The sequence below is a fragment of the Vidua macroura genome, chromosome 3, assembly GCF_024509145.1.
Source record: "Vidua macroura isolate BioBank_ID:100142 chromosome 3, ASM2450914v1, whole genome shotgun sequence".
Taxonomy (NCBI): domain Eukaryota; kingdom Metazoa; phylum Chordata; class Aves; order Passeriformes; family Viduidae; genus Vidua; species Vidua macroura.
In genome coordinates this window covers 94,465,904-94,481,376 of record NC_071573.1, presented here as the reverse complement: position 1 = coordinate 94,481,376, position 15,473 = coordinate 94,465,904, and the positions used below count along the sequence as shown (strand labels likewise).

General features: G+C 38.0%; 1 protein-coding gene across 9 annotated transcripts in view; it reads left to right on the top strand.

The window, feature by feature from the left end:
* The window catches only part of ARHGEF10 (Rho guanine nucleotide exchange factor 10), a 112,850-nt gene that overhangs the window by 5,602 nt on the left and 91,775 nt on the right, over nt 1-15,473 (top strand). For 8 of the 9 annotated variants that reach the window (XR_008436216.1, XM_053973126.1, XM_053973130.1 and 5 more), the window contains exon 2: nt 12,402-12,477. Coding sequence is in view for 8 of the 9 variants with exons in the window: in XM_053973126.1 (XP_053829101.1) it covers nt 12,441-12,477 (37 nt within the window). In the remaining variant the exon portion in view is untranslated. Of the gene's footprint in view, nt 1-8,755; nt 8,832-12,401; nt 12,478-15,473 lie in introns of those variants that run through there. The other variant, XM_053973128.1, reaches the window with a different exon arrangement.

Sequence of the window (15,473 nt, the reverse complement as noted above, 5' to 3'; positions counted from 1 at the left end):
CAGTTTAACTGTTAGCATAAAAAGGTGTAGGATTGGGGTCTTTTTTTCATGAGTCAGGAAGTAAAAAATATTGCTTAAAAACTGTTTCATGCTAAATAAATACAGTGAGATTCTATTAACATGTATTAGTTTGTGGCTATTTTTATTGTAAATAAAATATTTTTTTCCTAAAGCCTTCACTTTGCTTGGTGAACCCCAGTGAGCAATCTGTTCTGCAGTAGAAATGAAGTATAACATTTTAAAATTTTCTGTTGGCACTCAGGAGACACAGGTTTATTGCCTGAATGTGGGGACATGTTTGGTGCCTACAACTTCAAGCCCATTATTCAGGCAGAATAGATTCTGGCTGTTCAGCTGTTTTCTTCAATGCACCCTTCATTCTTTTCACTTGGGTGATCTGTTTGATCTTGATAATCTGTCTGACTTGCTTTGTTTAATCCATCTTGTCTTTTCTTTTTTTTTCCTTTTCACCCTCAGGCTTAGTATTCCATGAACTAGTTACATGTGTTTATCTGGTTATGAACAGTAGTTCTTTAGGAACTACCTTGAAATCTGGTATTTCAGGAGGCTTTGCAGTGAGATTTCAAGATTTTTATCATATATTCTATGGATTCCTTAGATTACCTGTGGCATTGTACATAAGATGTGATTTACTGTGTGAGTGATGGCAGGTGTCTTGTAATGGTACTGGGTTTCCAGTGTTTGGAGCTTCTGTGGCTGATACCCACGGATGGATGTGGTAGGAGAAAGGACCATGGAAGCAGAGTGACACTTGAGTAATGGGCTGTCCATCATCTTCTGCTGAATGTTGGGACCTGGCAGCATCCTATGGGTTTGGGCTGCAGGAACTGGTATACCACAGGTTATGGAGAGGAGCCCCAGTGCTGTGTGATGGGTGGGTGCAGTCTGGCATTGCAGCTCGGAGATGTGGAAGCCAAATGTACAAGTCTTGTGCTATTGGCTCTGTCAGGCCAGTTATGAGCACACTAAAGTACTGAAAAGGGGTTACCTCCTTCCTTCCATGCTGAGGAGCTCTCTTTGACCCTGAGCTATGCTAATGCTTAGCAGATAGGCTATGATTTCACTCATCAGTAGACAGCAGAAATCCTTTCCCATTCTGGAATACCGTAAAACAAACTTTATCTTGCCAGGCTGGGCTGGATGGGGCTCTGAGCAGCCTGGTCTTGTGGAAAATGTCCCTGCCTCATGCAGGGCAAGGGGGTTGGAACCTGGATGATTTTTAAGGTCCCTTCCAACCAAAACCATTCTATGATTCTGTGAAGAAATCTCAACAACAGAGGAGTTTTTTAGTTGATTCTGAGCTGTTTAGGAATCATTGCATAGTTTATAAACATTTGCAGGAAGACAACAAACCTGAAAGGCTATTGTTAAACTTCATAATTGTTAACGGAATTAAATGCCATTGGGAATGGTACATTGCTTATTTGTAAAACAGGATGTCTATTAATTGCATCTATATGAATTATAAATTATTTTTAGAATCTGATGTAGAAAAATTATAAATTTCAGTCTATTTCTGACGCAGCCAGGAAGCAAAAGCTGCAGTCCAGAAGAAGGAGGACCAGTTTTGATTCAGACTTTCAGACTGAGCTTTATATGTTGTGCAAAGCTACAGTCATTTTATTTGTGCATCTGTAGTACACTGTTCTCAGTTTTGTATGTGATAGAGAAATGAGCTACGTGAGGTACTTATTTTCTTCATTTTACATATGCAGGACAGTAATTTTGTTTCCACTTATGTACAGTGACTTCGATTTCACTTTTTTCTTTATGTGTTTCCATGTTACAGTTTATTTAGAATGTTAGAAGGGATCCCATGGAGTTGTCATACGGTTTCTAAAAGGTATTTTTAAACTATCTTTGTGTAAGTTCAGCTTCCTGATGGTTTTTTGAGGTGTAGGTGCATTTCTGGACTATCTTGGATGTTTCTTGTGGAATATCTATTGCAGCAGTTGTACCTTAGAGAAACTTCCTTTGGAGTTACAGTGTTAAACACTGTGAATGCAATTGTTCTTACTTTTTGAACATGTTGTATGTTATAATGAAACTATAAATGAGGTTTCATTGATAGTGGTATGAATTAGTCTTTCGTTTTGTGTGTATTCGACAACATGTGAGGGAGGCATTTTTCATACCTAAGATCATATTTTGTTAAAATCAGCATTTATTACTTTCCCCCCATTCCTTTTAATACAATGTCATTCTTTTTATTACATCTATTAGTGGGAAATTAATATTGGAAAATTAATTTCTGAATCTAGAAGGAGTTTAGTGAGTAGAAAAGCTGTAAGCCTGGATACTTGGAAATTTTCAGGGATTGGGTCATAAACTGAAGCCTGAGAATTACTTAGGGGAGACTTTGGGAGTATCATGAGAGATAAAGGCTCTTTATTAGAGGGAGGTGGGAGGCACATGAGCAAGGTAAACCAGAATTCTCATTGTGGACCTATGCAACTATGTCTTAGTATTTTTGTTTTCAGATCTTTCTCAGTAATGTCACTGTACTTGTGTGCATGTGGTTTGCAGGGCAGAATATTGTGACTCAAGTTGTCACATATCCATGGAAGAAAACTGCTTCATTATTATTAGTATTTTTTTGAGATTTCCATCAGTTAGACTTTTTTTTATTGTAAAGAATCTTGAGTTTTACTTGCACCAAAATAATGTAGGTTATTTAGAAACCAGGAACATGTAAAAGTAGAACTTGTTTTTAAGGGAGTAATGACAGGTAATGCTAAACAAGAGTTGAAAAATATGTTTTCAAACTTGTGATTTTAGATCAAAAACTTGATTCATGCTTATTCTGAAATGCCTGAAACAGCAAGACTGTGGGAAGTGATGCATAACTGCACAACATTGATTATGTCCTACATGCTCACTGCTCAGTCAGGAAGCCTGAAGCTTAATGTCAGATGCGTGGGTGAAGCAGTTAAGCAGAGCAAAATAAATTGTTCTACTTACGTGCTGCTGAATAGGGGCATTATCTTGGGAAAATCTGTTTCAGTGACTTACTGTACTGTACAATACTTGTTACTTGGGACTGAACCATGAATGTGAACTGTTGGGATCCAAGCTCAAGGTCACTCTTGTTTCTCTTCTGTAATCCCTTGTTTCTCAAAACCCGTTAAAAAATTGCAGAAATCGTATGAATATTTTTTTTCCTTAGAGATACTGACTGTGCATCTCAAAAATTTCCAAGAAAGAAGGTAAATGTTATTTCCTCATCTGTAAAATGGGATAAGAACTTACTGAGAAGTAGATGGCAATATTTAGATTTCCTTGTAGGATCACAGTGAGTCTTGAGCTTATGTCTCTTGTTTTTATATTTTTCACTTTTCTAAAGCTTTCTCAGTCTCATCCTCAGTGTCCTTTTAGAATTTCATACTTAATATTCAATATTATTCAATATTGCAAACCATGGATTGACTAATTTGAGTTTTAAAAACTTCACTTTCAAATTGTAGAAGGTTGAGAGGAAAAATGGCTACTAGATAATTTCCAAATCAAGGAAAGAGTGAAGACTGCTGATGTTTGGACTAGATGCAGAACCTACACTTCTGTGGGAATCTAGTTTCCATTATACATTTTTTGAAGACAAGGGCTGTTCTTTGCACGTGGTATTGCTATTTTTCTTTCTTCCTGTAATTAATGATTTAACAGCTGCATTACCTGATTTCTGATGTATTTGAATAAAATTTTGGAGTTAGAAAAATAATCAATTTTCATTGATTTTCTAGAGCATGCATTTTAACTTTGTTATTAGAAATGTATTTCTATATTTTACTTCAAATATTTTTGAAACTCAGTAATAAGACTCTATTTATATTCTTAATAACTTTATTCATCAGATGAAATACATTTGTTCAACTGGTTGATTTTCTAATGATCAGATAGAATGAGTTGTCCTCGATGAGAAACAGCATGGTTACTTTTCCAAGGACAGTAGTACTCAAAGAGCTGAAAATGTTTAGGTAAAGTGTCTCTTGTCAGGACCTGGTTTGCAGGCAGCAGTAGTAACTGAATATTCATTTCAGTGTATCCTTTCACTTAAATCATTGGAAACAGTTTCTGGTGGAAATTTTCATCAGTTGTCATCAGTATCTTGAAAGACAACCTATGCCATGTGAAACCAGGATGCACAGATTTAGTTCAAGTTGAAACAAGACATTCTGCTTTTGTAATGAACGTCTGACTAATGTAGAATGGAGGGGAAAAAATGCTTTATTGACTGTATCCATAAATAACATTTCTGTGGCTTTTTTTTTTTCAAGTTAAGACCTTAATTTGCTGCAGAATGAAACCCTCCCTGTGATAAAATTACTTTATTTTACATGTAAGGCTGATCAGGATTACTATACTAAATGATATTTTGGTGCATTTTTAATAAAAACCATTTCTAAACTCTCTTCATAATAATTACACATGTATTATAATAATATGTATGCAACTAAATCCTGTATAGGTTTACATCACAATTGAAGTGTGCTGCAACGTTTGAGGATCTTCTCTGATTAAAAAATAAAAACTTTGATGAGGATATTTCCAATTAAGGTAGTTCTTCATATCCAGTACTGAAAGGGACTAATCTGAATTAGATTTAAAAAGGGAAATTGCAGAAATACGATTGCTTTTCCAGATGAAGTTACTCGATTGCTGTCAAATTATAGCACAAATTAAGAAAAATGCTCTTAATATATTTTTATTTTGCTTGTGTGTTGGACATGAAGGATCTTTGTCTTGACCCAGTGATGCAGTTTTCTAGTTTGTGTGGCACAGAAGAAAAAGAGATAATTCTTGACTTAAAGCATATGATTCCAGCATTCCCTTTTAATTCTTCAGAGGCTTGCAATTTGTTACAGTACTCTTGACCTTCAGGATGGTCTGCAGATTCTGGGGTGATGCCCGTCTTCTTACTTTGGGTATTCAAATAGTTGCCATGACAAAAGACAGGAGCAAGGCTCGTTCACGAAAAAGTCGGGTGTCCTAAGTGCCTGTTTGGCAACCTCTTCCTTTCCCTGGTTTACTTTTTATGCATATTCCTCTCATTCCTCAAACATTTGTAAGTCATGGCTTTTCTATTTGTAAAGTAAATATATTGCTACTGAGCTTAATAAAACCATATACTTGTGTTGGATTCAGGAAGGTCTTTTGCAGAATGGGGTTGTGATCCAGGTGGGTGTGCTGCTCGATGGGTGGAAGCCTGGTGGGATGGTTGATTTTGGAGGTGGCTCGTTGGCTGTAATTTGAGGCTGGTAACCAGTGGAGAGCCCTGGCTGTCCAGCATAGGATGTGTCCAGTTTAATGTTATGCATAAAGTGGAAGTCCATCAGCTCATGGAGTTTGCAAGTGACACCAAACTGTGGGAAAGGGGTGGGCAGTGGATGTGCTTGAGATTTAGGCTGTCATTCAGAAGGACTTGGGTGGATGGGAGGAGCTGGCTGGCAAGAACTCTGTGGAATTCAGCAATGATGAGGGTAAGGTTACACACCTGGGAAGGAATGCGTCCTCGGAGGGGAAGGATTCCTCTCACTCAGCACTTGTCAGACCACACCTGCAGTATGCACACTTGCACCCCGTTTTGTGCCCACACCTCACCCCAGTACAAGAGAGATGTGAATAAAACTGAGCAAGTTCAGCACAAGGCTGCTACAATGCCAGGGAGTGGCAGCAGTGCCCTGGAGGAGAAAGAAGTTTCATGGGGGCCTGGCAGTGTGCTCCCACCAGCTGGCAGACTATGAGGAAGGGGGCAGGACCACAGGCTATGGTCATAACTGAAATAAGAGTAGTTCTAGCTAGATATAAGGACAATGGTTTTTTTCTAGGAGGACAACAAAGCAAGGTGGCAGGATTCCTGACATGGTCCTGCAGTCTGCCTTTAGAGATTTCTATCTACTGAGATTATCTCAGTAGATTAGGCAGCCTGGTCTCACTTGGTAGTGGACCTGGCTTGGAGCACCAGGTTGCACTACATGACCTCCTGCTAACCTGAATTAATCTATCAAGCAGTGATTCTGTAATTTGCCTTGCAATAATAGTCTGTAGAGGGAAAGAACATAAATAGTAAAAATTTAACAGTACTGATTTCGCTGTGATCAGGATCTGTCTAATAACTCTACAAATGCAGTCTTTGCTTCCTCCTTTTTCCCTTCCTCTAGGTGATGTACTGAGCAGGAATCTAGGTGAGGAAATGTAAGTATTACCCTTTAAAAAGAAAGGTTAGAAAACCAATCTTCGGCCATGTTTTTTGAGGTGTCTCTGTAGACTGTTTCCTTTTCAGAGTGTGCTGTTTCTGTATTTTCTCTGGTCTTGAGCAAGATACTGTTCAGTGTGAGAAAGGGGAGCAGAAAAAGAAGCAAAGTAGCTTTTGTTGAAGTGGATTCTCTATTTATTCTGAAGAATATGCATCTCTGGCCTTGTTTGAATTGCTGTAAGAAATAGAATGTCACCCAGCTTTATCTGAGCCATGAATTGGGCTTCCTATTAATTTTTTACCCGAACCTATGCACTTCCTTTTTTATTCCATTGCTTGTGATTTCAGTAATTTTCTTTGCTAAATTTAAGAATAAAATCTGTATAGAACAGGACTCTTAGCTATTAATAAAACCAAATATACATTAAAAGAAATAATGATCCAGTCTTGATACAGACTTCTTTAATGGCTTACAGTGTGGATGGGAAGCTGTCAAAATATAAATGGCTGCTTCATTCATACTCACTGTAGACACCTCTTAAAAAAATTTACAGTCTATGTTTCTTAGGAATAACGTGTATGGAGAACAAATTGTACAATCAGTTTTTATTTTTTCTGTCTGTAAGAAAGTGTTCTTGAGCTACAGGAGGAAAAAAAATAGTAAATTAACCTTCCCCCCTCTGCCTTCTATCTTGTAATTACTTTGCACTGCTGGAAGAGTCTTCATATCAAATTTCAGTGAAATTTAATTCCCAGTGGGAGTTCTGTAGTTCTAGGTGGAAGAAGATTCAACTGGGCATTATACAGCAATATTCACTAAGTGATGTGGACACAAGGGGATTTTAGACATTCAGGGGCTTTACCTTCTCAAGTTTTCTTGTTTTGATGTTGGTTTTTAGCTTAATTTTTAGGCTTTCAGGCTTTCTCAGAGACATTGTATTTCTGCTTGGACTAAGCTTTCTCCACAAGTTACAGTTTCTTGGAAATCAGTCTCCTTGATTCAGCTTCTGTTTCCTATTATAAAATGTTCATTCTCTCAGCAGTGTTAAGAATGAAGAATCCTGATGTTGCTGCAGTTACAGTGCACACACCTGTAAGAGAAGGTGTGTAAGTCGCCATTACAGTTCTTGGGGTGATAGAGCTGAGAAAGCTTGGCAGCATGTGCCCTTTGGGAGCTTGGCATGTAAGTACAGTGCCTCCAGGTCTGTATGATGCACTGCCTTGTAGTTTTGGCAGAGTTTGTGCCGGTCCCATTTTTGTTGCATTCTGACTTCTGCTTTCTGATTTCTGACTGTTGGAAAATACTTTTGTTGAAGTAGAAATGCAGATGTTGATTAGTATTTGTAATTTTTAGCTGAGAACTGAGAGTCTGTTGTTTTTCCAACAATTAGAGGAAATCATTGAACAAAATCAGATACACAGACACAGCCGAGAGTCCTGGAGGCAAAAGGAGTTACCAGAGGTTAGGAGAAAGGAAAACTGAGTCTCAAAGAGGAATGTTGACATTCTTCTGTAGTCTTTGGACAAGTATAAAGGTGTCTTTGCCTTTGTTTCATTTGCTGAAACTGCCCTTTGCTGTGGAATCAGAATTTCAGTCTCACAGATTTTGCAGGCATTAGCACTTTGAGTTTGTGAGGTCTGCTGTGGAACATCACAGACTCTCACTTCCTTCAGTACCAGCTTCCATGGTCGAAGGTGAGTGTAGTTGGTGGAAAATTTGAAGTGTTGGGAGCTGTCCTTAGTGATTGTCACTATAGGACACGAGAAAGCACGACACATACCACTGCTATTGTAAAGGTAAAAAAGGGAAGTTTATTTTCTGACTCCAGCATTTATAGTTTTCCAAAGGTGACAGTGGATTGGAGGGTGAAAGTGCCACCTCTCCAACAACACTGGACAAACTACCAGTCCATCAAATTTCTCCGCCTCTATGAAGGAATGCAAAAACAATAAGTTATTTACAGAAAGTATGTGAGAAAGTTTGCTACAAGAATGTAAACTCAGAACGCTTTAGAAAATCTTTAAAAATCAGGGTGACAAGGGACGATTTCACACTTGGATGATTTTGGTTTCTGGTGTGAGTGCCATTGGAGCTCTGACTGCTTTAAGTGTGGGGGACTTCTCTGCATTAGAAACATTGCCCATGAACATCTGATTCCAATGTGGTATTTTAATTTGTTTTCTTTTTTCCTTACATATCAACTTAAAATTTAGAGAGCATTGCAAACTTGGTCAGGAACTGAACATATTGCAGTATAATAAGGGACTATTGTGTTTTTTTTCTTTCAAAATGCATACATTTAATATGATTATTTCTGATTTTTAGTGCCAAACGTAGGAAGTCACTAGCTAAACATCTGTAATAAAAGCATGCTGTTGTGCTACGAGTAGGGTTTTTTTTTAATAGTAGTCTTGTAGGCTTGGAATAGTTGGGGTTTGCCTAGATAAGCTGGTTCAGCTATAACTGGGCAGGTAAAGTGGGAACTTAAAAAATTGGAAATCTACCTTTAAATATGAGTAAGAATTACCTGTTCCTCCTCACAGTTTGGCAGGAAAGGACTGGATGAAGACATCAGGAAGTAGACATTGGAAGTGAGGGCCGATGTTTAGACCAGAACAGGTCAGCTGCCTTTTTATCAAAGTGCCCAGGAGCTCCTTTGCCTCTCCCCCTGTCTTCTGTATATGGGGCACACAAGGGAAATATGGGGGAAGAGGGGAAAAGGAGACAATCTGTAGACCACCTTTGTGGCCCACAGCAGTCACTGCTATCTCTACCCACATCTGAAGCAAAGAAGGTGATGAGCACCAAGTCAGGTGAATTCCTTTTGCATCTGGATGCCAATGGGAATAAAGTAGCTCTGAGAGCTTCTTTCTGTCCCTTTGCTCCTATGATTGCTGTGGAGTCTGGAAGGGTGAACTTTGAGTCATTAAACAGAGGTTATACTGTGTTTGAGAAAACAATGTTACATGGGGGAAAAGAGCTCCATATTTTTATAACCTCTATGAAATCTTGAATAAGTCGGGACAGTTGTTCAGTTATTCATATTCATAATTTTATGATGAAATATGCATGAACATAATAATAGCACATGTGTTTAATTTTTAATAAGGATTTTTTCTTTTTGCAGTTTTTAAAATACCTTTGGAACAAAATCTTAATATTTTGTGTCTTAAAGGCTGTTAATTTTTTAAATATAATTTTATGTTGAAGCCAGTAACATCTACTCGGTGGTCTCAGTGCTGCATCTGGAATTCGGTGTTCATTGTGAGGCCCCAGTACAAGTGAGGGATTGGCAAACTGGAGCAAGTCCAGTAAAGGCCACTGCTATGGCTGGGAGTGGGAAGAGGTCAGGAGAGGCTGAGGGAATCGGGTTTGTGTCATTTTGAGAAGAAAGGAATGAGGGGGATTGAGTTGCAGTCTTCTACTTCCCAAGGCAGTGTTGGCAAGAAGTTGGAGCCAGGCTTTGTTCAGGGGTGTGCAGCAGGAGAATGAGATGCAATGGCTGCAAGCTGCTGCAGGGCCAGTTCCAGTTGGGCTTACAGGAAAAACTCTTCCTGGAGTTTCTGGTTAAGCTCAGGAGCAGGATGCTCTGGGAGGTGGTGAAACATCCACCTTCATGGGGTTTCATAACCTGGGGGGGTAAAGGCACTGAGTAACCTGATTTAATTTTGAAAACACCTGTCTTGAGTGTATGAGAGAACATTCAGAAGTCCCTTTCAGCTTAATTTGAGCTTTGATTTTCACGATTATTGTCTAAATGCACCTGTAAGCTGTGCTGTGTAGTTCTGTTAGCAGGAGAATCAATGGGAAAAGCACTTGAGCTAAAAATGCAAATGTACCATACGCTGCTAGTCAAATTAAACCATCTGCCTTAATCTTGATTTAAACATCTTTGAGTTAGCTCCCCTGTCTCTCAAAGTGAAAAACTTCTCTTTGAAATATGGTGCTATTAGAGATTGTTCATAAATGTGCTGTCTGCTACATAATATGGCAATTATTTTCTTTTTGGAGGGTATTAATGCAATCTGTAATACACAAGCTCTCTTTCCTGCTGCAGGGTTTTTCTCAGCATCTAAAAAATTGTGAAAAATATGTGGAACTTCAAAATGAGTTAATGTAATGTATAAATCAACCCCTGAGGCATTCTTAAGTGAGAAAGTGTATCTTTCTTCTTGTGAATAACTGCACTGTTCAGATGGGAGCAAGCAGGTCAGTGGGTAGGACTCTAACACTGGGTCTGTGTCTTTCTTTGACACAATTCTTGTGTAATTTGAAGCATGTCACTGTGAACTAGATCAAAATGGAAATCAAGCTCCATGGCTCAGCTCTGTGTCTTGTTAATATTTGCTGGTGAGGAAGGAATTGATTTTAAAAAAAATCATTGTTGGAAGTTAACTTTGATAGATGTTTTAAAGCTTGCATCATATATTAAAAGAAAAAAAAATAATTCTGAAAGCCTTTTAGCTGCTCTCTTAAAGATGCATTTGGAAAAGGTGCTGAGACTCACTTTCAGAGGTTTGCTTGGTATTACATATGTCACACTTGAAAACCTATGCTCTAGTCATGATCAGCTTAAAAAAAATACAGGAAAATAGCCATTTCTTCAGACCATAACTATCTCTTGTTTTGGCTGACAGTTTTGGTGTGGCAGGATGCATTCCAGACATCTGTAAGCAGGAACATGCCTTGGAGCTCTGTATATATAAACTGTAGAGAAGCTTTAGAAGGAACATTGTACAGTGAAAGCACATAATGGAATTCATTGTGTTATAGACAGATGTTGGGTGCATCCTTTCTGAGCCTTGGTTCTGAAGCTACTTGATTTTGTCTAGGACTGGATTAAGAGCTACCAAAGCTTAAGACAGTTTAAAAGGGAATTTTGTGTGCTTAGTAAATGAAGTTGTTACAAATTATCATATTAGGATCTTGCACTACCAGAGTTGTTGTCTTTCCTGGCACATCTGTCCTGATAATCACCCTTGCAAACCTAATGTTAGGGAGGTAAATTGTCTGGTGCCTCCTAGGGTTGGATCGTTTTTTGAAGCTTTTTTTTTCTCTATTCACTGCCACTTTTTCTGTAAGTGGCAATTGATTTGACCTTTGAATCCTGATCCATTTAATATTTTGCCACTGTACCTTGAATTTCACTATCTCCTTCAACATAATCTTTTAATATTTGGCTATGGAGACTTTCCAAGGGCATGAGCTGTTTTGTTGCCAGCAGAAGACATAACTTCTTCAGATGAACATCTATGGGCCACTCAAGAGTAGGACAGAAAATTCAGCATTGGCTCTTCCACTGTCTTTTGTAGCTTTTGGAAGCTAACTTTTCCTCCTCAGCCCTATTTTGAAATCTGTCTTTTTGTCATGCTGTCTTTTGAGTTAGAGTGAAAATGGACGGGGGGCAGAGTGTGTGCATTGCTTAGTACAATATGTTTTCCTTCCAGATGATTCTGGAATGTCACTATTAAGTAGCATTATGGGGAAGGTGGAATGATGTCTCTCATGGGTTCTGGGCTTTGCTCTCTTCAGTTGTGTATTCAGGACCAATGTAGGGGAATGCTTTGTAAAGTTATTCTTTTCCTTAAAATGAGAGCAATGGCATTTGAGAAAAGTTGAAAGAAAAGGTCCTCAGGAACTCGCTCCCTTGTACTTCACTCTCCTTAGGAAAGGTGGAAGTAAAGGGACTTAAGCAGAATTTTTATGATTAGCAGAAAAAAAAAATAGTGGAAAGAAGTTGTGTATAAAGTATATAGTTAAAACTTGTTTTTTCTGATTGCTGAATAGAGAAAAGCATCATGAAAACTCATAAGCTTCCTACAATTTTTATCCTTCACCCCTTCATGAATATTTTGAGATGGAATATATACTCCAAACAGACATTGAAATAACATATTTTAGTAATCTCCTTGTGATTGTCACAGTGGGAACTGCAGAGTACAAAATAGTTAAAAAACTTCGCCTTTCTTCAGCTGACTTACTGAGATCATTAAAATAATTGGGTCCAATACTGAGGGCTGTGTACATAAAAATTTGGACTGTATTCATATCGAAACAAGAAGCCAAGCAAATTTCCTCTCTTCCATAATGGTATTAGCTAATAGGTATGAGCTTGGCCAAATTGAAAAGGAGTGGCTCAATATTTGGAAATTGTGTTCATCTACAAAACATGTTCCTTCATTTTTGCAGAGTTTTCCAGTCTGCTAAAGGTGCAGTGGATATACTAGAATGGACACAGAGGATTTCCCTCCACCACCACCAGAAGGTAATTGAAATAGTTTGGAGTTTAAAGCCAATTTTTCTATAAGAATTTGATTGTCTTTCCAGCAGTGATTTTACCTCTGCAACATTCCCTTTCCCCATATCACCCTAAGGCTTGGTCCCAGTGGTATTCTGTTGAAACATGAGCTCCTGTCATCCTCCCTGTCTTGTTCTTGGACTTCATTCACTGGTATAGTTAGAACATGATGGGAAGAAACCTTGGAGCAATTGTTCCTTGCAGTCTAAATCTGAAAATATGTGTTTTCTACAGCAACTCTTTGTAGTCAGAGCACAGACACTTACGGAAGAGTATTACAGATGCTGGACTAAGGGGCTCATTGTGTAAAGTTAACACTCAGTGCCCCTTGCCTGTTGTATCTTGGTAGCTGGATGGCTTCTGGTGTAACCCAGCTTTCTGAGGGCACAAAGGTAGGATCTACAAAGACACTGTCTCACTGCCTTTTGCGTTTATGCTCAAAGAGAACATTGCATGTGGTGATTTTTTTATCCTGTTCGATTTCCTGTAAGCACATCATTGTGTAGTGCTTGCTAGTACATATTTTAATACTTAACAGGATTTGGCTTTTGGTAGCTGGATGTTGAGAGACTTCATAGAAGTATTATGTGCTTGTTCTGGTCATCCCAACAAATAAATTTATGGAGATCTGTGGTTGAATCTTCTTTTATTTCAGTTGAGTTGCTATTATAGTTTGTATAGATAGTGATTTTTCTGTAAAATATTATCTGTTCCTTATATAAGACAATATTACTTATGGACTTGCACTTTATTATATATATTGATAGATGTATATATTTATGTATGTAATATACCTTATTGCCTATAAGACATTTCACTTAATGTTCACACAAAACTTACATGAAGCCATTTGAATATAAAAACAGATTTAATCTTCATTTTGTTCAGCTGTAACTCTTTAGGAATTTGGGAATTGTCATTCTAGATCAGAACTGCTTTCTCTTCGATTCGGCACTGCCACAGATAGAGGTCTATTACTAGATACTACCTAGGGAGTTGGGAATGTGAAAGAAGCAGAAACTTGTGAAATCAGCTTTTAATGGGTTAAATTTCTGGCCAACATTATTGGCAGTTTCACTTATACTCTGAGATATCACTGAGGTTATTGTTGGCAACAGTTCCTTGGCTGTCCATGTCCTAATCCATGTGGTCAGGACCCTGAATTTAGTTCCGTTTTGTTTAGTGACAGTTACTGTGAAACTGTCTCTATGGGATAATCCATGTCCAAAGCAGTGTAGTGCTGTAGGGGAAGATCCATCCCTGAGGAATCAATATTTCCACTTGAGCAGAGGCTGCTGTTTTTCAAAGACAGCCAATAGCTGCGGCAACAGCTCCAACTTGGTGCAGCTTTTCAGCTTGTGGGATATTCTGAGGAGATTTCAGGGTGACGCAGTTCAGTACAATTCCAAAATTCAAGTTCTTTCTTGGCAAAAGTTTTTGTGACGTGTAGAACTATGTATATCATGTCCTTATTTTCAGACATGTCAGTTCTTAATAGACTGGGATTAGATTTATTTAACATGAATTGAGATTCTGCTCTACCTAATCTTGCATCAATGTTAATTGATACTTTTTTGGGGAGGGGGAAGGGAAAGGGGCAGGGTAGGATTTGGAACAGGCTCCCCAGAGACCAGCATCAAGCCTGACAGAGTTCAAAAAGTGCTTGGTTAATGCTCTCAGGCACATGGTATGATTCTGGGGTGGCCATGTGCAGGAGTGGGACTGGATGAGCCTTAAGGGTCCCTTCCAGCTCAGAATGTTCTGTGATTTTTCTCTCATCTGAAAAAAAATATATTTTTTATATATATATATATATATATATATATATATATATTTATATATTTATTTATAATATATTTAGTTTGCCATTGCTGTCTTAAAAACATACTAAAGGGATTATCAGTGAAGATAAATTTTAATAATGACACTAAAAGACATTTTAGTTCACTATCTAGCTAATTCTCATTACCTGTTTTGCAGGTGGAAAAGAAGTGAGGACTTTAGGGCCAAGTATGACAGCAAATACACATAACAACTAACAAATGAAGGTTTATTTTGCATGCATATGCAGTGACCATCCATGTGTCTGTTCAGGAGGAGTGAGCAGCACCTGTCAGAGCCTTTGGACAGTGGGCACATGGGTGGGTTATCCTAGCTCATAGTGGGGGTGAGATTCCTGTTGGGAGCAGAACCCTTTGCTACAACGTTAAAAAAAAAAATTCTTACTTTTGTCATGATGATTCTAAAATCCCACTTTGAGGCCATGGATGAAATCAACTGCTTTTTTAAAAAGAAGGTTCTTATGATCTTGTGGGAATTTTTTGTTTACTTATTTTTTGTCCTAACAAAGATAGCTGTAGTGCTGAAAGTCACGTAGGCTCCTTTCTATCTACAAGTATATACCTTGCACTATAAATCTCAGCTTTATTCTTGACAATTAAGTTTTCTATGGTTTTGCCAGGTAAATTCTCCACACTTATTTTTTATCAAATTTTTAATGTATGCAAAAGGGAAGAATAGTAGTAAATCTTCATCTTTGTCATGGGGATGTTGCAAGAAAATAGATGGAGGGTTAAATAATGTGTTTTCATTAGCCATAGCCATCTGAATCTATACCTTGTTTAAGTTAAGGTGCAGTAAATGTCAATACTGAAGCTGCTTCTACCACTACTTGATAAGGAAAAACTACATATGATAAAAGAATGGAATGTAACATATTTTATTTATTTTATTTTATTTTATTCTGCTTATGCAACTTATCTGTTCATAGGTGTTTGGACATTCCATTCATGCACTGCTAATCAGGTAGTGACAAGTCTGTGCTGGTTACATTTCCTACCTCAGAGCAAATTCAAGTAGTGAGTAGCATGGAAAAATTATTGCCTGTGTGTTCTGTCCTCTAGATTGTTTTAAAAAGAGCTTCTTCTTCTAGCCATCGTTAAAAATCTCCTAGTATTTTTCTC